The 26,157-nt window shown below is 55.0% G+C and overlaps 1 protein-coding gene across 2 annotated transcripts in view; it reads right to left on the reverse strand.

Moving 5' to 3' along the window:
• Positions 1 to 530: 530 nt before the first annotated feature.
• Positions 531 to 26,157, reverse strand: part of SLC45A4 (solute carrier family 45 member 4) — a 94,320-nt gene continuing 68,693 nt past the window's right edge. Inside the window, exons 3-8 of one of the 2 annotated variants that reach the window (XM_008001647.3) lie at positions 9,640 to 9,828; positions 7,672 to 7,851; positions 6,032 to 7,053; positions 5,112 to 5,211; positions 3,775 to 3,986; positions 531 to 924 (exon numbers count right to left, since the gene is read on the reverse strand). In XM_008001647.3, the coding sequence (XP_007999838.1) occupies positions 559 to 924; positions 3,775 to 3,986; positions 5,112 to 5,211; positions 6,032 to 7,053; positions 7,672 to 7,851; positions 9,640 to 9,828 (2,069 nt within the window). In that variant the 3' untranslated portion in view covers positions 531 to 558. The remainder of the gene's footprint in view (positions 925 to 3,774; positions 3,987 to 5,111; positions 5,212 to 6,031; positions 7,054 to 7,671; positions 7,852 to 9,639; positions 9,829 to 26,157) is intronic. The other variant, XM_073018420.1, reaches the window with a different exon arrangement.

Here is a 26,157-nt window from a genome sequence, read left to right on the forward strand (position 1 = left end):
CTCCAACAGCTGCGGCACCAGCCAACACGACGAGATCTGACAGACGTCAATACCTGCAGGCGTCTACAGAGAGGAAATTTGGTAAAAATACTTTAGTCACTGGCTACACTACCATTATCTGAAGCATTCAGATAAGACGTAGCAGAGAATGTCAGATTTTGTTTTCAATTGTAATTTTAGAAATGTAAAATCTTATTTTTTCTAAATTGCTTATTATCTATATAAATGTTTTATATAATTTTAAAACATGCAGAATAATATACCTGCAGAATAAAAGAGCTGAAATTAAAAGATCTTTTTCAATTAAAAAAAATATTTCAAATGATTTTTTTAATTATCGAAAAAGTGGTTAGTGTGGTATTTTTGCCTAGCAGCTCAAACCTACGCTACAACTGCTGAATCGTGGCTATGGGGGCGGAGGGGTTCTGGCCCGCACTGCCGGGTCTGCCACAGCAGCTGCAGGGTTCCGCAGTGTCTCTGCTCCCGCCTGTGGCCTGGCCCCACCACCCACCCGCCCGCCCGCCCGCCCGGTGGAATGTGCGTAAACGGGAGTGTGGCTCAGACCACGGACTCCGTCTCCACCAGTCCCTGCAGGCCCTCCTTCCGCGTGAGCTTTAGCGCGGTGGGCTTTTCGCTGCTCCCACCGGCCCCGCCTTCGCTGGCCAGCTGGGAAGACAGGCCTTTCTGCTCCTCCTTGGCCTCCTCTGACACGTCAGGATAGATCACCAGGAATGTGGCCGTCAGGAAGCCCAGGAAGGAGCCCACAGAGGCCACCATGGGGATGACGCGGACAGTCCCCACTGCGTCGACCACGCCCCCGAGAGCGGAGGCCACCAGGATCTGTGAGATGTACACTTGGCAGGACAGGATGGCGCAATCTATGCCAAACCCTCGCTTGGAGTTCCCGGGGCTGTGGTGGACATACTGCAAGAGAGGAAACATAAGGCGGTGAGTGGCTGGAGAAGGTAGCCGCCACCAGCACTTCAAAACTGTATTAACCCAGAAGCCTGGAAACATGACCTGTCTTCCACCGAGTCTCTTGGCAACCACTCCTGCCTGAGCACCCTCAGCCCCCAATTCCTGCCCAGCACTGCAGGCGGGAGAGGTGGGAAGTTCTAGCTCAAGGAGAGGGCAGGCGTGGAAGCAACTCTGTCAATCCAATCGGGACGTGGGCTTCCCAGGAACCTGGCCTTGAGTCTCAAGGAGCTCAAGCAGCTCTGAATGTGTGTGCCATAATCACAGTGAGAGACTGTAATACACCTTTCATAAAACAGACAAAAGCAACAAGAGGAGAGAAGAGCTAAGCAATGTCAAGGCTGACCTCACTGACAGAGACGGGGCACTAGATGCAGGACCCACATTCTTTCCAAGCGCACATGGAACATTTACCAACATGCGTGATGTGCTGGGCCACAAAGGAAGCCTCAGCTAACTGTAAGGCTGCAGTCACATGGGGTATGTTCTCTAGCCATTAAGGAATCACACTGGAAATCGGTAACAACATGACAACTGGAAAAAGCCCAAATGTCAGAAATCCATCTATGTCCTTCTAAATAATTCATGGTTCAAAATAGAAATCACAACGAAAATTATAAAAATCTTTTAAAAGTAAACACAACATTAAAACCTGCACGGTGCAGCTAAAGACGTGTGTAGAGTAAAACTGACCTTAAATGCAAATATTAGGCTGGAAATCAGAGTAAGAAATGAGCAACAGCAAATTAAACCAAGACATAACGGAAGGCAGGAGACAGCAAAGGGTGGCAACGAACGCGCAAGCACGCGGACACGCGGCAGGGAGGACTGAGACACCAAAGGTTCTTTGAAACACAAATAAAATCAATAAAGTCTCAGATAACTAATACAGGAGGAAAAAGGTGTTATCACTGTAGGTTCCATCACATTAGATCATAAGAAAACAATTTAATGCTAATAATTTTGAAAGTGCAGATGAAATGGACGCATTCTCAGAAAAACACAAATAAAGCATCATACTTCTGGGCTGGGCACAGTGGCTTCCACCTGTAATCCCAACACTTTGGGAGGCCGAGACGGGTGGATCACCTGAGGTCAGGAGTTCGAGACCAGCCTGGCCAACATGGTGAAAACTCGTCTCTACTAAAAATACAAAAATTAGCCAGGTGTAGTGGCAGGCGCCTGTAATTCCAGCTACTCAGAAGGCTGAGTAGCTGGGAGGCGGAGGTTGCAGTGAGCTGAGAGCACACCACTGCACTCCAGCCTGGGCAACAGAGCAAGACTCTATCTCAAAAAAAAAAAAAAAGCATCATACTTCCTAGTAAGATATTAAATATTCCCCTGTTGGGTTTGAAAGAGCAAACACCACTTCTATGTATTTAGTATTGGAGGTTCCTGCCATTCCAAGAAGGCAAGGAAAATAAATAACAGGTATGAAGGATCAGGAAGGAGAAAACAGCACTCATTAGACACAGATGATGTGGCTGTGTAAGTAGACGGCCCAAAGAATCTCCAGATGCACTGAGGATTAATAATAGAAGGGTATGTCACACTTAGGGATAGGAAGTTCCATACTACAAAGTCATTCACTCTCCCAAATTGACCCATATAATGTGTTTTTAATTTTAAAAGCCCATAAGCTGAGCCTAACATTTAGATGACAAATAAATGGTTAAGAATACCCAAGACGATCTTGAAGAAGAACAAAGTTGAGGGATTTCTACTACCAGTTTTCAGGACTTATTATAAAACTAGTTTGAGACAGTTGACATTTGTCCAAGAATAGACATACTAGCGGAAGAGAAGAAAGCGGAAACACACGCTTACATGGAAGCCCAATTTATGGCAAAGATGGCACTGCACAGAGGGCCAGGGAACAGCACTGGGTCATGACCTGGGCAGACACCCATATGTAGGGAAAAAAATGAAAGTCTTGAATCCCTACCTCAAACCACACACACCACATCTTCTCCAAGGAGACTACCAACCAAGAGCATGGGAACAACAGGAGGTGTTTATGGCAAGGGACATTCCTGCAGTGCTACCTGCAACAGCCCCAACCTGGAAGCACCCAAAGGTCCACAAAGCAGGGTGCATCTGGCCACACACTGTGACATGAAAAGCCTGGCCATGCTGCCGCCAGCAAGCAAGTGAGTGAATCCCAGAGGAAGAATCCAGATGTTTCAGCTGCATAAAGTCCAGAAAGAGGCAAGAGTCTGCCTGTGCTGTGGCTACTGGGCATTTGAGATAAAGCTTGTCTCATCTGTGATGTGCTCTGATGTAACATGCACTCAATTTCAACGATTAGCAAGAGTGTAAGGTATCGCAATGACTTTTTTCGTAAGTACATGTTGAAATAATGTTTTAGATACACCAGGTTAGATAAAATATGCTATGAAAATGGTTTTCACTGGCCTTTTCACTTTCTAAATGTGGCTACCAGGAAGTATAGGCATACCTGGGTGGTTTTCCTCCCATCCAAGTGGACACGGCTGGGCTGGAGCTTCCCCCTCGGGGAAAAGTGATTGGGCCTGAGGGGACCGAAGGGGCAGGGACGTGCTTTTGCCTCCAGAAGCCTCTGGGAGGTGCTAGGGGGTGGGAATGGCTAAAGGAAAAGACCCTTTGTGGCCGGGGACCGACCAGGGGCAGGTGGTGGCTCTGTGGGCTTTGGAAGGGGCCATCTCAGAACCGGAGAGGGAGGAGGGCCATCTGTGTCATGAAGTGCAGGGCTCTGCTCTGTGTGGAGGGAAGGCGCTCAGGAGGCTGGAGCGCAGCTCTCATAGCTACAGTGGGACGCACCTGCTTGATGTCGTGGTACTGGCCCAGCAGGGCATAAGGGCAGTAGGAGATGCTCATGGAGACGATGCCCATGGTGCTGATGGTGACCATGGCGACGTAGACGTTGGGAAACATGGCCATCACGGCTGTGCCGACAGAGAAGCCCAGCGTCCCCAGCACGTAGATCACCCTAACGCTCAGGTCGTAGTTGTCCAAGTACTTCTGTAACAGGGCTGCAGAGAGGGGAACAGGGACAGGGACAGTGGGCAGGTGGCTGGCTCCTGTCAGGCTCCCTCCACCATCCCTCCCTTACCCCCCACATTTCCCGTGACCTCCACTCATTCCAGCTGAACCCAGACCCGCTCAGGCACGCACAGCCAGCACAGGCCTCCAGCACCTGCTTGTAAGCTCTCGGGCCCGCCGGGATGCCCAGTGGCTCCAGCACCACAGACAGAAGTCGGCCCTCCTTGTCCCAGACCTCATAACCCGGCCCTTCCTGCAGCTCCCAGGGGCCTTCCTGCCCTGCCAGGCCAATCTGGGTCCACTCAGGGCCTTCTCTGGCTGTACACCCGGGACTATTTCTTCTCCTGATGTGGGCAGCAGTGGACAGTCCTGCCTTGGGAACATGCATTTTTGCTGTTTTTTCTCATGGGCACTGCTCTGTTCTTCCCTCACCCTTCCTGACCTGACGGCTCAGATGTCACCTCCTCTGGGAAAGTGCTCTGCTGAGAATTCTTCTGTTCAAGTGGTGGCAACGCCGTTTACCATTGCGCTGGTTGCCACTGACCAAGAGGCATTTACTTCGGCCATCCTCACATCCAGCTGAGGCTGAAATGAAGCTGGCCTTCCCATGTTCGGAGTCCAGGCGGGCCAGCCCGATTCGCACTCGGCTCAGAGACCCCCGACCCAATTACCCCTGGTTCCTGGTGAGCCTCGCTGCAGGATGGAAGCCTGCCACCCCAGCCCCATCCCTCAGGGTGAAACGTGCCTGGGCCCTGCTCCACCACCGCTCTGATCGCCAGGCCTCCATCCAGCTCTGTGCTGGGGCCAGGGACAGCATGTCAGGAGGCGCCATTGACATGGGACGGCATCATGGGACCGCACAAGCAGGACAGGCCCCAAAGGGGGTCTCAAAACACACTGCTCCTGGTGCCAGCCCACAGAGGCCTTTTTCCCTAAAATGAGGAAATGGGAATTTCGATGCTTCTCCCCAAGGGACAGTCCTGTTCTGAGGGACCCAGAAATCAGGGTATGACTGATGGCCCCAGCTTCTAAGGTGCAGGATTCTCTTGTCCGCATTTCTAATCGCTGAGAGTTTTCTGGGGTGCGAGTGCTGACCTGACTTGGGGATCTCTTACCTGAACAAATAGCACCAGTGGCGGCATAAATGACCAGGCCCCAGCAGCCCATCTTGACCCCGGCGTTGTAGGCTTGCCAGGTGGTCGAGTTCGAGGAGGCCTGTTCCGGAAATGAGACGGGCTGACGAGGGCATCTGCTAGGCCCTCCAGGCCCAGGAGCGTATTTCCCATGGGAACTGCTGGCCGGCTGCTCATTCTAAGACCAGTGACGGGAAAGTCCCATCCAGGAGGAGAGCCCACCCCAAGTCGGTTGCTATCTGTAAAGCATTTCCATGCCTCCCAGACCACGAATGGTCTGTGATGTGACACTCTGCCACTGCAGCGAGAGGCGGAGCGTTCTGTGCGCTCCCCTGTCCCCAGTCTGGACTAGTCTGGATTTGCAGAAGTGACACTCCCGCAGCCTCTGCCATAGCCCTTGGAGCCACTGCATGGAGCAGCTCAGACTGGACCCAGGAATGGAGGGACCGTATGGAGAGAGGAGGCCCGAGCACGTGCTGAGGGCACCTTGGTTCTCCTGGCAAACGCAGCCACAGGTGGGACCCAGCCGTTACCACAGGGACCAGAAGAGCCGCCAATGAGCCTGGCGTGGGCGACAGCAGGCCATTATCTTAGCTGCGTTTTGGGGTAGTCTGACACACAATAACAGACACCCCGTTCACACCAGAATCAACATTCACGACTGCTCACCACGGGCCTCACTGCAACCCACCCCGTGACCCCAGGATGGCCCGCACCAAGTTCCCAGAGGAGAGTGTGGGCTAGCTGCCGGCCGTGGGTCCCTCACCTGCACAGGAGGCACCCTGCGGCCTCCCTGACATGCGTGGGCACAAGGAAGAGGCCTCCCGGCCTAGCCCGTGAGCTTCTCAGTGACCCGCAGGTGGGCAGAGAGGGCAGCCCCGCTCTGGTGGCTGAGCACTCACCTTGGGGTCGCCTTCGAAGATGACCTGGCCCATGAAGTCGGTGTAGAACACGGCCTCGGCGATGACGGAGAACCAGGTGAGGAGGTGGCAGAGGCACAGCCGCATCAGCTCCCTGGGCATCTTTAGCATGGAGAGCCATAGCAGGCGCACGGTGGTCTCGCCCTCCCCCTCCTCACTCTCGGTGTCCCCGCTGGAGGTGGTGGCCCCGCTCTGGTTCCGGTGCCGGTGCCGCTGCCGCTGCCGCTTCTGCATGTCATACAGGTCGCTCATGCTGCGCGACGGCTTGATCAGCACCACCGCGTTGGCTCGCCGGTAGCGGTAGCAGTGGGACCCGAGCTTGCCATAGTAAGAGAAGGTGCTGGAGGCCTGCCTGCGGAACGCATGCCGCCGCCGCCGCATGGAGCCCGACGTGGCCAAGGGTTTCATGTCCACCCTGGTGTAGCCGCCGAGGGCATCCTTTGTGGGGGAGCCGCTTCCGTTGGGGACTTTGGCTTCATTCAAGTGATTATCCAGCAAAGTCTCGTCCTCCTTGGCGGCTTCCTTGAGGAAGGTGACCAGGCGGGGCAGCTTGGTCTTGGAGAGCTCCTGGCTGGTGCTGCTGGGGGTGGCAGGGTAGGAGGTGTCGTGGAAGATGGAGGGCTCGATGCCATGCAGGAAGAGCAGCTCGGGCTCCAGGTCCAGTGCGGGGTCCGGCACGTGCAACGCCGAGTCACTCTTGCTGCGCACGATGTCCACATCCAGGTAGTCCAGGGCCAGCTCGTGCTCCGACTGCACCTCGTCTGGGAAGGCAGGGATGCTGTGCAGCTCGCCCTCGTCCAGGGCGCCGGGCTCCTCAGTGCTGCGCTCCTGCTGTGGGCTGTACTGCTCCTCTTCGATGCTGAACAGGTGCAGGGCCACGGACACTGTGAAGATGATGGCGGCGAAGAAGAAGAGCACCTGGTTCTGGGTCCGAAACCAGCTGCCCAGGAAGGTCTGGGTCCAGTCCAGCCCACCCAGCACGTAGCCGATGGCCCCGCCGAGGCCTGCGTGGGAGGAAGCAGCAGTCAGTGAGCCGGTGGCACCAGGCCACGGGGGGAAAGCTCTGGGAAGGCCTCTCCCTCTAACAGGGGGCCAGGGATGCCCTCATGATAGGAGTCAGGGGATGGAGAAGGAGAAAGCAGTAGGAAAAACAAAATAAGAAACTGCAGCTGCCCCTGGGTCTGAGAATTCCGACCCAACAGAACTGCCGCTTGATCAGTGAAGGGCAGACTACCCCCGGGCGGACACAAGTGGACGCCTCTCTGCACTGACGGGCATTCCCTCTGCATCAGGAGCCAGCCACGTTCACCTTGGGTGGGAGCACACCCTGCTGGAGGGCGATGTCAGGGCAGGGCCGGGAGGTTCACTGTGCAAGCATGCACATCACTCCCTGCAGGCCTGGCCTCCTGCCCCAGAGGCTCCTCAGTGCTTCGGCCCTACTGTGCTCAGTGGTCAGGAGGGGCTGCCCCTGGTTACCTTTCATTCCTGAGACCCTGCCCACTGCTTCAACCCTCCATGCAGCTTGATGAGGCAGCGCTGACAACACAGGCTCCCGTCCCCTCCCCACACCAGGTCCAGGCACGTTGGAGCCCAGCCACACTGGCTCGGTGCAGGAGCGTTACCGGCAGAGAAGGCGTGGATGTTGAGGGCCATGTCCTGCTCCTCACTGTCCACCACGTCCAGCAGATAGGCGCGGATGGGCCCCTCCGTGGCGTCGGCGCTGAAGTCCAGGACCACCACCCCCAGCACCGTGAGCACGATGCCCATGGGCTGCCGGTTGGGGACATCGCCGAGGGCCAGACCTGCGCAGAGCACACAGAAGGGCGGTCAGGTACTCAAGCACTGGCCAGGGTGGGCCTGAGAGCAAACAGCCACATGGAAGGGGCATGCGGAGGGGGCACGGCCACAAAACCACGCCAGCCTTCCTGTGCAAGAGAGAGAGAGAGGCTCTTAGGCACAAAGGTAGTGGAAAGGAGCTGGGCTTGTTTTACACACTTCTGTGTGTTCCAGTGTTTTTCTCCCCATTCAGTTAGCTGTTTACCGCACCTCCAAGGGTTCACTTGCCCTTGACATTTTTTCAAACAGAAAGGGTTAGAATGGACCTTTCGACCGTGGCCGTCAGAGGACGGCTGCTGTGCTGGAAGCATGAATTCAGTGTTGCTAAGAAGGCCACACATGGTAGAGCAGACGCCCACGGGGAAAAGTGCTCACGCCACAGACAATCCGCGGGGTACACTGACAAGACTTTGCAAGGCAGGCGCAGGGGGTCTTGCTGGGCCTGATCTAGGTCTGAAAGGAAGCGATGCCCCAAAATCTGGGGGTTTTGCACACAAACTCTCAGGGCAGCCTGGGTTCAGGCTCTGCAGAGGAAGGTGCCAGTGGCCTCGCCTCACCTACGAGTCCTCCTGCAGTGGGCTGCCGGCACTCAAAAGCAGCTGTCCCCACACATGTCCCTCCTGCCTCAGGGGAGTCTGGCCCTGAATCCAGATCAGTGTTGATGGCTGAGGCTCAACTTGGGTCTCCACTTCCCATCAGGGAGACACGCAGTGCCTTCCTGACAAGATGAGAGGATTGCGGGCCAGGGCCTGGGACCCAGGCCCAAGGTGCTGTGATTAGCCTGAACGCAGATACACCTGCCCCATCTCGGGAGGTGCGGGAGACGGGCTTTCTGCCCAGGTGGTCCTTGCTGGCCTCCTCAGACCACGGGCAGGCGACGGCTCCGAGGCAGAGGGGCTGGGACTCCCAAGCTGGCTGCCTCTGGGTCACATTTGGGCAGGACCACCCCCAAGGACACAGCCCTGGGAAGCCACATTGTTCCCCCCGCATCTCGGTCATGGTGGGGAGGGGAGGGCTGCTCCTGAGGGACACAGACAGGCAGGGGGTCGGCAGCTCTGCGCCCAGCAGGCGCCAGGGCAGCCGCACCCCTGCACACAATCAGAGGCATCGCCTGTTGGCGACAAAGCCCACCCCACGGCCAGTGACCACTCAGGCTCTGAGAAGCATCCCAGGGCCTCTCCTCCTGCCGCTCAACTTCCTCAGCTCCCTCTGCATCAGTGCAGACCCAGGGCAAGTTCCTCTAGTTCAGAAGACAGATTAAGCTCCTCTGTCTCAAAAAGCTGTTGCCAGAAAAATGTTTTTAACAGTTTTGATGGGTGCCCTCAAGGCAAAAACTATTTTCCCACACAGAGGTGCTTTAATTCAAAAGGAAACAACAACCAAGAAGGCAAAACACAAACATCAAACCAGGTTCTGGACATTTTAACACCAAGTCGAAGAAAAGGAGAACAAAAAAAGAAAAGATAATTTCTGAAAGAATGCTGGAAACAGGACGTGGTGTCAGATACGCATTAAAAACAAATGATCACAACAGGAAGCGTTTCCCTGTGAACAGGTTCCTCCAGCTTTCCCACATGGGGCCGGCTTCAGCGCTACCACGGGTGATTACCGCCAGGGCGGCCTCAGCAGCCCAGCCAGGCCCACAGAGGGTCAGCCTGAATATTCAACACCATTCAGCTTTTACTGAGTGGAGCTACCCAGGGCCAGGCCCTCGTCTGTGTTGTGAGGACGCCAGGTGTGGCCGAGAAACTTACCGATGGCAGAGCCGTTAAGGAAAAGTGCAACGCCAAAGAGGACACCAACGCAGAGGGCGAGGATGAAAGGCCGCCGGCGGCCCCAGCTCAGGGTGCACCGGTCACTCGCAGACCCAATGAGAGGTGTGAAGATGAGGCCAAGGATGGGGCTCAGGAACCAGGTGAGGCTGTAGTACTGCTCCGGAAGGCCTGCAAGGGACACGAGGGCCGTCGCACACGCAGGCACTGGCCGGGCTCTGCCACAGTCTGCCTGGGAGCCCCGCGACAGGCAGGTGCCTCTGTATACATGCACGCATGCGCACACCCCCCGCTCAGGTTGTCTCCACGGAGTAGACTTCCCTTTTTCTGCAAGGCCAGATGATCTGAAATCAACCTGGCCCCAACTATAAGCATCAGGTGGCCAGAGAAAAGCACCCAGGCCTTGGAGGGCCAGTGGGCCCCACCTGCACAGGCCCCAGCCTAAGGGGCAGCACACACTGACTGTGCAGGCACATGGAGGGCGCCCCGCCCGGGGCTGGACACAGGGCTGAGAGCCCCTCCACACTGCTGGCGCTGACCAGGGCCTCGGGGCTGCTGAAGGCCACTTTGAGGGTGGCAGGCACAGGGCCACTGTCCCTTGACACCAGACGGTCTACAAGAGCAGGACGGTGACTGCAGCTTCACAGAGGCAGGAAGGGCCCACGACTTCTGGACCTCATTGGCTGAAAATGTACCACAGAGGGTCCTGCGGAGGGTCCCCACTGCCGGCAAAAGGCTGTTCTGTGTGGCTACTGAGTGGGGGGGGGGGGGATGCCCCATAAGTGTCCAGCTGGAGCCAAAGGGTTGCAGATGGCACCTACCACGCTCACATTCTCTTCCTGACCATCCAGGGAGGTAGGAAATACTGTGCCTATTGTAGACCGGGAAACTGAAGCTCAGAGAGGTTAGGTAATCTACCCCAGGTCACACAGCTAGGATTTCCGCCCAGGGTTACCTGATTTCAAACTCTGTCCCTGAGTTTACACCTGCCTCCCTATCACAGAAACCCGCGTGTCCATCGCCAACCAGGCGGGCACACAATGTCAGCAGTCACAAGCACCACAGCATGGGAACGGGCAGCCGCCTCGTGCAGCCGTGCACACGAGCCCACTCGCAGTGCTGAGCGAAGCCCACACAGATGACCACACACCTCTGACGCCTGTCGTGTGACGTCCAAAGGCGTGGAAAGGACTCTCCACTGTGAGAACTCGGGTGCCGGCTGCCCTTGGCAGTGGGGGGGGGCAGTGGCTGAAGAGGGGTGGACTTCGGGGCCAGGTGTCTGTTCTTGATCCGGATGGGAGTCCCACGCTCCAATCACGTGGTGCCAATTCATCCCACAGGGGACTTGAGATCTGTGCCCTCTCCCCATGCTGTATGTCAGTAAAACGCTTCCTCACAAAATAAAGGTGCTTGGCACGCCAGCGGTTCATCTGGTTAACATTTTACACTGCCAAAATCCATTGAGAATATTGTGTTGAACTAGCAAGAAAAATAAGCTTGTGTGGGAGGAGGAAATCATTTTCAGAGGAGGAGGGAAGCACCTTTTAAAATTATTGCTAATGTGTCCACCAAAATATGCGTTTGGCCGAGAATTTAAGGTGTTTGCACAACTTCAGGAAGGGTGAATTTTATTCCTACTTGAAGTCAGCAGAAAGGACTGATGTTTCAGGAAGCGAGAAGTCTGTGGAGCATGTCCGCTGGATGGGTGAGAGTTTACATGGCAGACCCGGGTTCCTCAGCTTCACTGGAGCCGAGTCCCTGCCCTTGTTAATAATTATCCATCAGGAAGCCTATTTCCCAGAAAAGTCTCTTTATCAAAACTCGCAGAGGGCGCGACACTCAAAACTTCAGAAAGAATGGGAGGTGGTTATTACTCCCACCACATGCAGATTGTACCAGTATGTCAGCAAACCCGTGCCAGGCGGCCCCTTGCAGAGCTGCGGAGCCCATGTGCAGCCCTGGCTCCTCTGGATTGGGCTCCCAGAAGGGCTCTGTCTCCTCTAGCAGCACGCTGGTTCTCACCTCCCTGCCTGGGAACCCCTTCTGCTGTCACTTTTCAAACTCCTTGAGAGCCATCCACCCAGGAGGCCCCCGCCCACCCTGGGCACGCCAGGTCCTGCATTTTCCACACAGCACTGAAGCCACCTCAGCCGCCCACATGCACTCCCGAGAGACCACTCCCTCCTCCCTCCGCACCACTCACCCCAGTCTGGCACCAGATGGGACCTCTGACCCATAGAGGGCTGGAATGCTAGCTGACCTGAACCAACCCACTTTACCATTTCCAGCAGTCCTCTTTCCTTTCTGAAAACTCTGACTTTTCATCTGATATCCCTTCTCTTAAGCCTGAAGGATTTTCTGTAGTTTTTGTTTTGTTGTTTTTTTAGCATTTCTAATAGGAGGGGCTCTGCTGACGACAAATGCTCTTGGATTCTGTCTGAACTCTCTTTATTATTCTTTTATTCTTGAAGAAGATTTCTGCTGCACACAGAATTCTGGGTTAATTCCTCCCAGCCCAGATCTTTGAAGATGTGATCCACTGTGTTCTGAACCCCCTGGTTTCTGACAGGGCGGCTGTGGTGATTCCCATGAGTGTCCTCTTGTATGTAATGATCTCTTTTCCTCCGGCTGCTTTAAAGATTCTCTTTACTGCTGCTTTTCAGCAGTTGGACAATGACGAGCCTAGATACGGATTTCTGTGCACACATCCTGGCTGGGCTTTCTGGAGCTTCATGAATTTGTAGATTTATACACTTCACCAAGTTTAGAAAACATTCCGTTATGTCTTACTTCAAAGCTGTGGAGTTTTTTTTGTTTTGTTTTGTTTTGTTTTTGAGACAGAGTCCTGCTCTGTCACCCAGGCTAGAGTGCCATGGTGCAACCTCGGCTCCCTGCAACCTCCAGCCTCCTAGATTCAAGCAATTCTTGTGCCTCAGCCTCTTGAGTAGCTGGGTACAGGTGTGCACCACACCCGGCGGCTAGATTTTGTATTTTTTGTAGAGACAGGGTTTCGCCATGTTGGCCAGGCTGGTCTCAAACTTCTGAGCTCAAGCAATCTGCCCACCTCGGCCTCCTGAAGAGCTGACAGGCGTGAGCCACTGTACCTGCCCCTGCAAAGGTTTTACGTTCCATTCTCTAATTCCTTTCTTTTGAGGTTCCCATGACAGACAGACCTTTGAGATCGTCCCTCTGTTTCCTGGAGCATTCTTCATTTCTTTTTTCATTTCTTTAATCTCCATATGAACATTTCCATTGACGAATCATTAAGTCCACTGACTCTTCTGTCCTCTCCAAACTGCTGTTAACCCCATGTGGTTCATTTTCTATTTTGATACTTTATTTTTCAGACCTAGAATTTCCACTTGGCTCTTTTTCTGTAGCTACCGTTTCTCTGCTGGGACTCCCTGCTCTCCATTCTGAGCGTGCTTTCTGTTCCTGGGCGCAGTTACACACACCCCTCTGACCAGTGCGACGTGCGACATCACGGGTCAGCCTCCACTGCTGCCATCCTCCAGCAAGGGTTGCCTTTTCTTTTTTTAAAAAAAAGTCTAATAACACTGAGTTGTATCCTAGTTGTATCCACTGTGACTGATGTGTCACAGACTACACTGTTACATTCCTCTGAGAGTGTCCATGGTTTTATTTAACACGAGGGTTTGAAATTCCCGCCCCATCTCCTAACTCCGCCCTAACTCTGCCTGTGGGTTCTTCAAGAAAGGCAGAGTGAAGTTATCCATCCAAGTTTTAGCCACCCTGTGTTGCATCAACAAAGGCCAACAGTCGGGTTAAAAGCGGTGCCAAGTGAGAAACCCAGGCATTCCCTCTTCCAGTTGTCACCTTCCTACTTGGTTTCTGCCCCGAGCGCTGGCTGGGTGTCAGGAGGGCGGGGAGGAGCTGCAGGTGCGACCCAGCCCACTCAATCTAGAGGAGGTGCTGCGTGCACAGGCCTGTCCTGCCTTCCCGCTGCCAGCCCTGGGAGACGGGAAGACGCTGGGTCCGAGCAGCCCTGGACCAGGCAGCCGTCCCCACAAGGGAGGCTTCTCACCCCAGGAGACAAGAGACAGGGCACTGGGGGAACCGCTGGGCCCAGGCCAGGCCCTCGGCTCCCAGTCCTCCTGCAGAGGCCGCTTCTCCACCCTTGCCCCCTAGGCCCCTCCAGAGCCTGGTGGGACCTGGCCCCAGGTCTTCCTCCACCAGCAAGCCTCCTCCCCTCTGCCCTCAGCTCTGACTCCTATAGCCCCTGCAGCTGCCCTGGCCCCTGTGCAGCCCTGGCCCCGGTCTCTCCTGTGTTGCCAGCCCCCAGCCCTAGGTCAGGCCTCCCCCTGCCTCTCTCTGACCCCTACTAACCCCCACACCTGGCTGGCCTGCCTTGGGACCCAGGGCGGCCCCTCAAACCACACAGCTGTCACGGACTATGCCTAGAAGCCTTTGACTGTTCCTCGTGGCCTGACATCGTGATTTTAACTTTACACCCTGTGGTGTCAGGGGCCGTGTTCCAATCCTCAACAAGACACTGCGGGGCTTCCTTTCTCCATCTTTCCCCTCTGCTTAGACAAGCCCAAGTCTGCACGTTGGGACTGGCACTTGGCACATTCTAAGGGGACCAGTGGAAAGGCAGAGCCCACCATGGCACCACTGCCTGTGCCTCCCACCCACGGTGCTCAGTGCTGCGAGAACCACATGGGGCCCCCTGCTGGGGCGCTCTCAATGCTGGTGCGCAAGGTGCCCTGCCCCGTGCACTTTCCCTGGGAGGGGTGGTGCACCTTGGCACCAAGCATCTACACCCAACGACAGCTGTCACTGCTGAACCTCTCGGTGGGCTTGGCACCACTCCAGGTGCTGGCCTGTCCCCTCTGGAGGAACCCAGAATCTGGCCAGAGCAGGAGACCCATGACTGGGGTACACAGGGCAGGAGCATTGCCAGGGTCGCAGGAGGCTTTCCTCGGTAGTCATGGGGTGAAGGCCGCAGGGACCACCAGCAGGTCAGGCTGAGGATGGAGAGATAGGCCAGGGGGCCGGGACAGGGCCAGCAGTGTCTGTGTCTCATTCTTCCCTCCCCAGTCTGCCTAAAAGTCAATTTCAATTCCAGGCTGCAAGGAAAGCTCAAGCCCAATAGGAAGTCAGCAGTTCCATCTCAGTCCCCAGCACCTGAGGCAGCAAGGCCACGGGACACCCGCTGGGTGCCCACGGAGCCGGGTTGCAGGAGTGAGTGGTCCCGAGTAACAGGGGACGACTCCCTTTGTTTTAAGCATCTAGGCAAGAAAAATAAACATTTTTCATCATATCTTCAAAGCGGCCCTGGGAGGGCACAGCTGCCGCCTGCCTGCCGCGCGGATCTTGCTCCGCCATCCCCAGTGGTGAGAACTCGGTCTCCCCGGTTCGTGGCAGGGGGCTGCCACTGGGACGCCTCCGATGGGGCATTTCCCAGCCCGGCTCCACACAAACACAACGCCGGGCCCAGTAAATAAGTTTTGTTTTTTTCCCAGGGAAAAGCTGAACAACAATGGTGGGACCAGGAAGGTTCCCTGTTCACAGGAAATACTCACTGTGTCACCGCTCGGCCGCGGGCTGTGTGAGGTCACGGGCGACGCTCGGGTCACGTGTGGCGGCTCCTGTTCACAGTGCCGTGTGTGATAAACTGGGACTTTCTGGTGGGGGGAGGCTGGCGGGGGCGGGGGGGGGGGTGTGCCAGGGAGTGGGAAAGTCGCCTATAAATGTTTAACAAAAGATCCGCAATGGGAACAGGAACTTGCATCCTTTCTTTCAATGGACAAAGCTTCCACATAGAGATATGCTTTTGTGCTGGGACCAAATGCCACAGTGCCGTGAAACTCGTGAGCACAAGTCCTGCGTGGGAAAGGCTTAGCATCCTTGAGTGACCTCTGATGAATTTAAGTCAAGGAACCCTGTCGGGAGCCACTTCTGAAGGGACCCAGACAGGAAAGACACTGGGCCAGGGGAGCCGGGCCCCCAGGGCTCGGGCCACCTGCTTGCAAGAGGGGAAGGGCCACTGGCACTGGGTCCCCTGGCACTGAGGCTCTGTGCTGGCAAGGGCCCCACAGCTGCAAGGAATGTTCCAGAACCACTAGAGCCACAGGAAGGCGGGGAGGGGGTGAAAAGAAGGGCAAGATCAGGTGCTTTTTCTGAGCCTACTGCAAACGGGCCGTCATTTAGGGTGGAGGGGACAGCAGCATCTTGAGTGTTCTCACATGTGCTGCCTCCCCACTCCAACACCCACGGCCCACCCAGCCCCTCCCAGAGTGCCAGCTATGGCTCCCCGAGCCCTGCGGGGGAATCTGGCGGTGAAGGGGCAGGAGACAGTAAGTTCCCGGGCTTTGGCCTTTCATAGGAGAGGAGGAATTGAAACTTGAAAGCCGGGACCCAGCGCCTCATCTCTAGAGGGTGAGGCAGAGCCCTGAGGGGAGAGCTGTGTGGAGTGGAGCTGTCGGGTGCCCGAGAGGCTGTGGCTCACTGCAAGCTTTACATGGGGTGATTTGGGTGGAGGCAGCTGTTTTGAAATTGCGCATTCTAGCCTTTCTGAAGACTCCATTAATTTGACCTCAGTAGACTCCGAAGGGTCTTTGGACGGGACGGCCCTGAGGCTGGGCTTCGTTTCCAGGGCGATGACGCTGTCCCTGCAGCCCTGTGCCAGATGCCCCCAGCAACTCCCAGGGGGCCCCTGTTTCTCCTCTTCAACAAGCACGGGCGCCTCAGCAGCCTGGCTAGAGGCCCCCGGCCAGACTCAAGCAAGACACTGACGCTCCAGAAAGCCAGCAGGAACATTCTGCAGCTGCTGTACTGTCTCAGAGCCGACCCCTGTGTCCAAGTTGTGGGCACCTGTCTTCACTGGCAGGCACCTGTCTTCACTGGCCAGCTCATGGGGCTCGCACCCCCCGCGGCTGGAACATGGGCTGCTCTCTACCCTATCGGCACAGTCACCCATCCTCACGGCTCTTTCAAACATCTTTGTGATGACACAGTGATGTTATCGTAGCTGTATAAGCAACCATATGGCCTTTGGTTTGAGATTCCGGAAGCTTCCTGAAGAACACAAAACGCAGTCCATGTCCTGCAGCCCTCGCTAAGCTCAGGGGTCAAAGCTGGCCATACCCTCAGCTGCCTCATCAGTTCTAGAAGCCAACAGCTACCCCAGGCCGCAGAGGAGAGAAAGGAAAGTTCTAATTCAATACATCCCAAACCCATCCCTTGATCTGCCGTTTCGTATCTAGACCTCCTCTGGGATCCCCTATCTCAGAGAAAAGGCTCTGTCACCCACCATTCATGCTGGCAGGACCCCGCGCACCAACACCACCCGCCCCACAGCCCATCTGGCACCAGGTGCCGCTGCCTCCTCAGCCACACATCCCCGTCATACACTTGTCTCCTATCAGCTCCTCCCGCCCATGGGACCGTCACAGACACTGCTGCCTCTGCCTGAAGTACTCGACCTTCCCCCTTACCTGACACTCAGTAACTGTTCAGTGCCCTTAAAAGAGCTGCACTCTTAGGAGCAGAGTTTTGTGAGCACAGCAGGCTTCCAACTGACCCCTGGTTCCTCCCTCATCCTCTAGAACCCACCCACCACCTGCAGCCAGAGTGACCACCTAAAAACTCACTGCTCACACCCGCCGCGGCGTCCAGTGCCCTCAGAGTCCACCCTCCTGCCTGCAGCCCACAAGACCCTACCCTACCCACTGGCTGGGCAGCCCATGCCAGGCCGCTTCCCTCTCCATACCAGACTCCAGCCGCCCACCCCACCCCACCTCCTCTTCTAGAAAACACCAGGCTCACATTCCACTCAGGACCTCAGCCATGGCCACTGGGGAGGGCCCAGCCAGTGCCTTCCCCGGGCAGGGGCGGCTCCCCTGGCGTCCAGGCACTCCCTTGCCAAGGCCATGAGCTTTAAGGCATCGGTACCGTCCAGGACCGAGTCGTAGGAGGCTCTCAACAAGCACATGGTGGGTGACGGCGCCTGCAGACCACGGCGTCCACCCATGGGAGAGACCCTGCCGCCACTCCAGCGCGTGCTAGGTGGGTGCTGACCACAGATCCGCCGGGTGATGAGCCAGACTTCCCCACCTGCACCTCCCTCACAGCCAGGGCCTGGCCAACGGCAGGGACCACATGGCCTCCGGGCAGAGATGCTCAGCTCTGAGCTTGCAGGACTCTGGCTGCGGGACTTCGGAGCAGCCTGGGCTTCGAACGTGCTGCCCTGCATGTAAATGGGCATGCTGGGACAGGTGGGCATTCTGGAGATTAAAGGAGAACATGGCGCGCACAGCTCAGCGCCCAACACTAGATCCCTGCCTGCACTCCTGAGGCTGCGGTGTTCTGATGACGTCCACGGGCAGTGAGTTCAAAACGCTGGAAGGATAACACCACAGCACCATCACACGATGGTAAGAAAGTTCTCTGCAAGTCCACTTACTCTTGGTAAATGAATTACATATCAGAGGCCGTATTAGACTATTTTCCACAACACAGCCGGCCCGGTGAGTAGACTCTTGGAAGTAGGTTTCCCAGAAGGTGAAGAAGCACAGGCCTCCGTTTCCGCATCACCGACTCAAGTAAGACCCACTGTGGCTGTCAGGGCCGGGCCCCGGAGTTCCTCAAAGTTAAAGGCGCTATCAAGCACCCCATCTCAACAAGGGAGGGCCGCTCCTGAAGCCCCTGCCTTTCCATCAGAAAGCCTCTAGGGACAGAAGGCAGAGAGGGAAGTGGCCGCGAAGACCTGTGGGTGCCGAGGGTTCCCAGCACAGCCAGCAGGGCCTCGTACACTCACAGGACAGTCCTTGGAGACAAACAGCTGTGCCAGAGAGAGGCCCTGAGACAGCAGCTCCGGCGGCCATCTGAAGGTCTGAAGCCCCAGGTGTGCCCAGCTCCGGGATGGGGTAAGCAGCGGGGCAGGAAGGGCCCTGGTGGCTGGGGACTGCCAGGAGCAGCGCTCAGGCCAGTGCTGCCTCCGCTGCCCCAGCCTTGCTGCCCAAGCTCACGCTGCACCTGGGGAGGGTCCAGCCGCTGCTCCGGCACCTACACCTGACACTATCTTCCTGTGGAATTAGCCACCTGAAGTCTCCTGCCCAGGGAAGTGCAGTGCTGACGCTGTCCATTTTCTGAAGAAATGAGAAGAGCAATACTGCCGAAGAGCACGTGGCACAGACATGGTGAGTGCGTTTTGCCAAACTGGGACGCAGCGCTGATGACAGCTCCGACGACGTGGAACCAGACCTGCCCCACCTGGGGACTCAGGAATGCGGGTGCTGGGGCAGCACCTCCTGCTCCGGGGACACTATGGTGGCAGTGGCAACAGCATGTGACACCCAGTGAGGCATTTCCCCCACCCCTCCCAGCCTGTCTTCTCCCCTGTGAAATGGGGGAAAGACCAGCATCTGACAGGCCCTCTCTGCAAACAAAGAACACTAGTGTGGGAGGAGCCACATTCGGTCACGTTTCTAGGGCTGAAGGTCACCCCGGAAGAGAAAGGACCTGGCAGGTCCCAGGCCGGGTGCAGAGGGTAGGATGAAGGGCACAGTGTGGGAAGGCGTGCTGGAGACAGGGCAGGGGCAGCCAGGCCAGGAAGGCCTTGGCTCTGGGCTAAGAGCATGGCCCCTCGCGCCAGAGGCAGCAGGGACCCCTCAAAGGTGCCTGGGCTGGGACACAGAGGTCCCCGTGAAGGCCACACTGCAAGCTGGTGGGGGGAGGACCATGAGGAGGCCGGTTTGGTCCAACCTAGTACTCCGTGGACCAGATGACCAGTCAAGTCCCCGAGGTCAAAAGCTTGGATCACGAGGTCACCACTGGATCAACAGGACACATTAGGAGGGCTGCTCCCAGAGGGCTGCTGTGCAGCTATCTGGCGTCGGATGTCATGTGGGAGAGCACCTGGCAACAGCAGGTGGGCGGACAGCTGGCATTGTGGTACCCACACCGAGTGTTCAGGTCACCCGGCCACCTGGCATCTTCCAGACAAAGAATCCTAGAACCAAGGCACAGGCAGAGACCCAGGGACCACGGGGAACCCCGTCCCCATCAGACACAGAGCCACGGTGGGCCCTGCCCAGCCCACTACGTTGAGAGGCACAGTAGGAAGCACTCTCCCCACACGGCGCTGAGCCACTAGGAAGTTACTGCCACATGAGACTGGTCCGAGTGTGGAAGGCCCAGTCCACTGCAACACTAAGTGCTGGTCACCTCTCAACAGCGCCTGGTGAGGGCAAACGGCCCGAGATCAGGAGACCCCAGTTCCGTTCTTTACCAAGGTTCTCCTCTCTCCACGGGCACTGGAAAGTAGCGCCCAGGTCACCAAGGCTCCAGGTCACATAGCACTGCCCAGGCCCAGCTAAAATGGCAGAAACAGCACATTCCAGTGGGGCCAGGCCCTACACCAAGTGCCCGACTCAGGCTCTGCATCTCACCTCTGCAACTGGCCTACAGAAGGGGTCTTCAGGGGCGAAGCTGAGCCTCCAATGGATTATATCATCTGCCCAAGCTCATACAGATACTAGGGACTGAACGGGGGAACCCACCTCAGACTCCTGCCCATGAGGCCGTGGAATCTCAGCAATCCATCACACGCCAGCCCCACTGCTCTGCACACCATGCTTTGGCCATGGACTGGTTCACGTCCAAGGCTTGGATAAGATGACAGCAAATGTTCCCTTCAGCTATAAGGCTTTATGGTTTGAATTAGGGACAGAGGGGAAACCCAACTGCCACCCTTATATACTGCTGTTTATAGCTTTGATTATAACGAATGGCCAGAAACACCCCAAATGCCCAAGCAGGGAATGATCACGCCATGGCCTCACGTGAAGACAGGGAATGCTGCCGCTGCAAGGTGAACACACGCCCTCAACGGCTCCCAGGTGAGCACTCACGAGATGCAAGGTGAACACACACATTCAGTGGCTCCCAGGTGAGCGCTCACGAGATGCAAGGTGAACACACGCCCTCAACAGCTCCCAGGTGAGCGCTCACGAGCTGCAAGGTCAACACACACACTCAGTGGCTCCCAGGTAAGCGCCTCACGACCAGCTTGGGCTGGACTGGCGTCTCCTTTCAGTGGCTGCCACTTTCCGTGGTGCAGACGCTACCACCCCGCCCAATCTCAAGATGCTGAGGTGACGTCACTGAACGGGAGTCGAGCAGGTACGGCAGGCAGACACACCAAGACGAAAGGGAGTCGGGCATTAGGAAGTGCTAAGTGCGCGTTAACTCTGCTAACCTAAATCAACTGTAAGCACGTAACTTTTTCACAATGCATGTGTTTAACGATCAGCCCACAAAGTTTTTGAAAATTTAAGTTGGCTCTCAGGAGCCAGTACGAGCTGGTTCCAGCACACAGCTGGGCTGCAGACATTCGTTCATTATACCCTGCCCCCTGCCACACACTGATTTAGAAGTGGTTTGAGAATGCTATTAAGTTAAAATTAGCAAGCTTTTGGAAATTAAGGAAAAAATGAATTCTTACTGATGGTTATTATTACGGTTTATCAATAAAGATCTTGGGTATTTAAAAATTAAACAAAAACAAAAACAAAAACAACCCAGCCAGGTGTGGTGGCTCAACACCTGTAATCCCAGCACTTTAGGAGGCTGAGGAAGATCACTTGAGGCCAGGAGTTCGAGACCAGCCTGGCCAACATGGTAAAACGCCATCTGCAGTAAAAACAGAAAACAATTAGCCAGGCATGGTGGCAGACGCCTGTAATCCCAGCTACTTGGGAGACTGAGACACAAGCATCACTCGAACCCGGGAGGCAGAGGTTGCAGTGAGCCAGGAGTGCGCCACTGCACTCCAATCTGGGCAACATAGGTTGTCTCACAATAAACAAACAAACAAATAAATAATAAAATGAAATTAAAAACCCTCTAACAATATCTCCCTTTATGACACTTCTGCCCAAGATGGCATGCCCCTGGGAAACGGCTGTGGAGTGTGGCACTCATTTTGCTCTGCTCTTTTCCTGGTGTGGGGCCTTGGCTAGGCAGGTCGAGTGGGTCTGTGGCTGGGCCTGATTCTGGGCTGAGCTGGCTTCAGAGGCCGGCACTATGGCACCATGGTGGAGTGGAGGCTGAACTCTGAGTCTGAATCCCCGCTCCGCCATCGACTAGCTCTATTGAGTGTCCGTTTCCTGATCTGCAGAAATCTGTAAACATCATCACTGGGCTTTTATGAGAACTGAGTCATCCTGAACAGCTCCCTGTTAGCATAAACCATTAGTGAATCATCGCCAACATCGGGGCCTGCATCGCTCACCTGAGGGAGTGGGGACTTCTCTATGTCCACTGAGGCCTAATTCACATCTCGTCCCTCGGAAACCTCAGCCCTAGCCTGATGGTGCTGGTGGAAGGCAGCCTGGTTTGAAGGAAAGGATGGCTCCAATTCAGATTCTTCATTCGCCGTCAGGACCTCAAGGAGGTCACCTTGCCCTTTGGAGCCCTGGTTTCTAGAGACAGAGAGGCCACCTCCTCATGGGCCTGGCCTGGGCTCTTCCCAGGACCGAAAGGTGCGGGGTGGGCTCCCCGGCCAGTGTTGAAGAGGGGCATCCGTGTTTGTTCCCTGCTCGTGGCTGGCGATTTGAACCCTATTTGCTATCCCATTTTGACATTTCCCTTTCTTGTTACTAGATTTAGCATCTTTCTACCCAAACAGGGTTTTGGGTGGCCTGGCTTCCCCAACAGAACTCCGTGTGCACCAGCAAAGGGTCCAGAGGTGGACAGGGAGTGTAACTTGCCAGCTTGAATCTACCCCAGGTCCTGATGCAGACTGTCTGCCCTGGGATATTCTCCTGTGCGCAGCCAGGAGAGGGCCCTTAGACCCTGCCATGGCTGTGGTGGTGGCCTGAGATGACCTCCCTGATAACTACGCTAATGACAACAGGCCTCGGAGAGGTCTTGCACTGGCACAGGAAAGCTGGATGTAGCTCACCTCCACACTCTGCTCCGGCCTCTCCTCCCAGCACAGCCGGGCTCCGGCGGGACTCGACCTCCCTGGACTGCGTCACTGTGAGCTTTTGCTCCCCGGCCTGGAACGGCCTTCCCCCTTGGTGACCGTGATACTGGCTGTTTAAATGTGTGTCCCTGCGCTGGTCTGCCTTCCCTGAGGACAAAGGCGCCCGCTACCTCGCAGGTTCTCGGCAGGCACTCTGCAAACCGAAACTGACTTCCCAGCACTGAGTTTGTTGCTTCATCTCCTAGTGAAGATGCAGGTGACCACGCTCAGCTCTCTACCCACAGGAGCCATGGCTGGGCTTGTTAAGGCTTGTCCAGGATTGTCACACTCTGAAGTCCCGGATCCACAGCAGCAGCAGTGCTGAAAACCAGGTGATATGAAACCAACAGGGAACAGCACTGACTGCGCAATTGCCGCCCCCTTCTTCATGCAGGTGAAGCAATTTAAATGCATGAGACACACAGGCGGCTCCATTTATAAATCATGAGTGTCAGGTTGCCGTGAGGGGCACTTCAACCCAGGGCACAGCGGGTGTATCCACAGAGTGCACTTCCGGTGCGGCTGCAGTCAAACCATGCTTGGCTGTCACGGTCTAGCAAGGGTAATGGTGACGAGGAGGACGTATTCGTATTCTGAAGAATATGAAGGACCAAAGACCCACTGTGACCCCCACAATGATTATAACGTAAAGTAAGCTTATAAGAACGGGTGAATTATCCGAAGAAAACAAAAAGCCACAGGGAGCCAGGCTGGCCTTGGGCTTGGCAGACAACAGGGAAGCGTTTCAGAGCTTAGGTCTCAGGTCCTGGGTTTACGGAAGAGGAAGAGAGGGGCAGGCATTACACAAAACTGCTACTAGGTCAAAAACAAAAGAAACCTCACCATCAAAACATGGGCAGCAATTCTGATTAGTCACGTTCTCAAATGAAAAATGTAAGAGTGTGCATGTTCAAAAAGTTAAATAAACAACTGGATTGAAATGTGCAAAACATTAGAGTTGGCTGGGCGTGGTGGCTCATGTCTGTAATCTCAGCACTTTAGGAGGCTGAGGTGGGCGGATCACCTGAGGTCAGGAGTTCGAGACCAGCCTGGCCAATATGGTGAAATCCCAACTCTACTGAAAATATAAAAAATTAGCCAGGTGTGGTGGTGTGCGCCTGTAATCCTGGCTACTCAGAAGGCTGAGGTAGGAGAATCACTTGAACCCGGGAGGTGGAGGTTAGAGTGAGCCAAGATCATGCCACTGCACTCCAGCCTGGGTGACTGGGTGAGACGCCGTCTCAAAAACAAAAACATTACAGTCAGTGCCTGGATTCTCCCCTGCCTGAGTAGAGCCTGCAGTGCTGACTGTCCCTGATGACTTTCGTCCCCAACACTAAAGTCCAGGCACTGGCTTCCTGAGCCATATTTCTTTTTTTTTTTTTTTTTTTTGAGGCGGAGTTTCGCTCTGTCGCCCAGGCTGGAGTGCAGTGGCCGGATCTCAGTTCACTGCAAGCTCCGCCTCCCGGGTTCCCGCCATTCTCCTGCCTCAGCCTCCCGAGTAGCTGGGACTACAGGCGCCCGCCACCTCGCCCGGCTAGATTTTTGTATTTTTAGTAGAGACGGGGTTTCACCGGGTTCGCCAGGATGGCCTCGATCTCCTGACCTCGTGATCCGCCCGTCTCGGCCTCCCAAAGTGCTGGGATTACAGGCGTGAGCCACCGCGCCCGGCCTCCTGAGCCATATTTCACTCAACATGCGGACATCCAGAGAAAGCCGCCCCCAGACTTTCCCGCTTACCCAGCCCTGACCGCCCTCACACTGGAACTCAAACTCTGTTTCCCCGAAGTCTTCCATTGTGTAACACATCTACACCTAAATCCTCTGGTATCAAGTATCCAACAGTTTCTTCCAATTCAACATTTAATGTTTCTGTGATGTTCCCAAGTCGTGTATAAGCTAGAAAATATGTCTGCACATCCAAGTCCATGCTTCACTTTAGAAAGGGGGCGAACAACCTATTCTGCACCCAAAGACAAATCCTATTAACTTACTACTCACATAATCACACGTGTATGTATCTGTAAGATCAAAATAGTTCATTTTCTTAAACGACAAAATGACCATCATCTGGGAAGCCATCCGGCTGGTGGACACATTGCATACTAATTGCTTTTAAGGGCAAAGTAACTGCCGTATTTATTCTAAAACTTCCTTTCACAAAAAGCCCACGTATTTCCGTACTTTAACTTTATTTTGATACATGTTTAAGGGAAATATTAAACATTTATGGAGTAATTCCTTTGAGAACAGTGCACCCTTCCTCAGAGAGTCACTGGGCGGTGCCCAGTGGATGAGGGTGCAGAGGGCTGGCCACAGGCAGCACTAACACATGGCCCCACAGATTAACACGAACCTCCATCGGTCCCTGAGCTAGCTGGTATCTAGTCCTATTGGTTCAAACATATTTGTGACATTTTGTTAATATGTAATTTCCTTTTGGCTTTTGTTAAATGATCATTTTTCTGCAGAAATAATTGATTTTTTTGGTCTTAATTCAAATGTCTATGGTTCATGTTCTAAGATTTTGAAAATTACAGTGATCTAGTAAGTTTGGAAATTGCCAAAATATGATATATTGCTTACTATACAGGATTTAAAAACTGTTACTATGCACAATATTGAAAAAGGGCAGAATTGCTCAGGTTTCTCTGTAAATCACCTTCCTGGAGTGGCATGTAAGGCCTCCTGTGATGTGGTCCTTCCCTGCCTGTCACACCACTCTGCACTGAGCTCACACACTTCTGCCATGCCAGACTAGTCACCATTTCCATAAATGCCACGGTCTTCCCACTGTACCACAGCCCCGACTGTGCCCAGGGCCACCCTTACTTCACTGACCCCTTCTCACCCCTGCAACTTGGAGACAGTGCCCCCTGGCTTCCAGCCCCTCTTTCTGTCTGCATGGCACTGGGTGTCCGTCTGCCTTGTTCCCCTGTACTCCATGCTTACCGTTAGAAGCGAGCAGGTAATGCCTCGTATTTTAACCGTCCTTCCTAATATTTCTCCTCCAGACCTGGAGGGCCTCCAGGGCAAAAATCACAACGCTCACCCCAAAGCCACACGGTGTCCCTCACCGCCGCCCTCCACGCCTTCCCGGACGTGGCGTTCCATGATCCCTGGAGCGAGTGCACAGCAGGCCAGTGTCTCCTCTCAGCACGCTTCTCACCTCACCCAACTGGGAGCGCCAGGTCACGTGCTCGTGTCTCCAAGTGAGCTGGAGGCCTCAGGCTGCCCGTTTCACCTCCAGCCCTGGGCATGATGCCCAGCACCTAGCAGGTAGGTGCTCCGTAAGTACTTGATGAAAGAATAATAGGCGTGTAACTCTGGGAAAAATTACCATAGTTGACATTTTATTGTTTAAAAAATACAATGATCTGAAATGCAAGGAAATCCAGGCTTCCAGTCTAAACAAAACATCCTTGCACAAGAAGTTTTTCAACTATTTTGGTCAAGATCTCCGGAATGCTGTCCAGCCCACATACATGGTTCTCCCTCTGGTGTGC

The sequence above is a fragment of the Chlorocebus sabaeus genome, chromosome 8, assembly GCF_047675955.1.
Source record: "Chlorocebus sabaeus isolate Y175 chromosome 8, mChlSab1.0.hap1, whole genome shotgun sequence".
NCBI classification, from domain to species: Eukaryota; Metazoa; Chordata; class Mammalia; order Primates; family Cercopithecidae; genus Chlorocebus; species Chlorocebus sabaeus.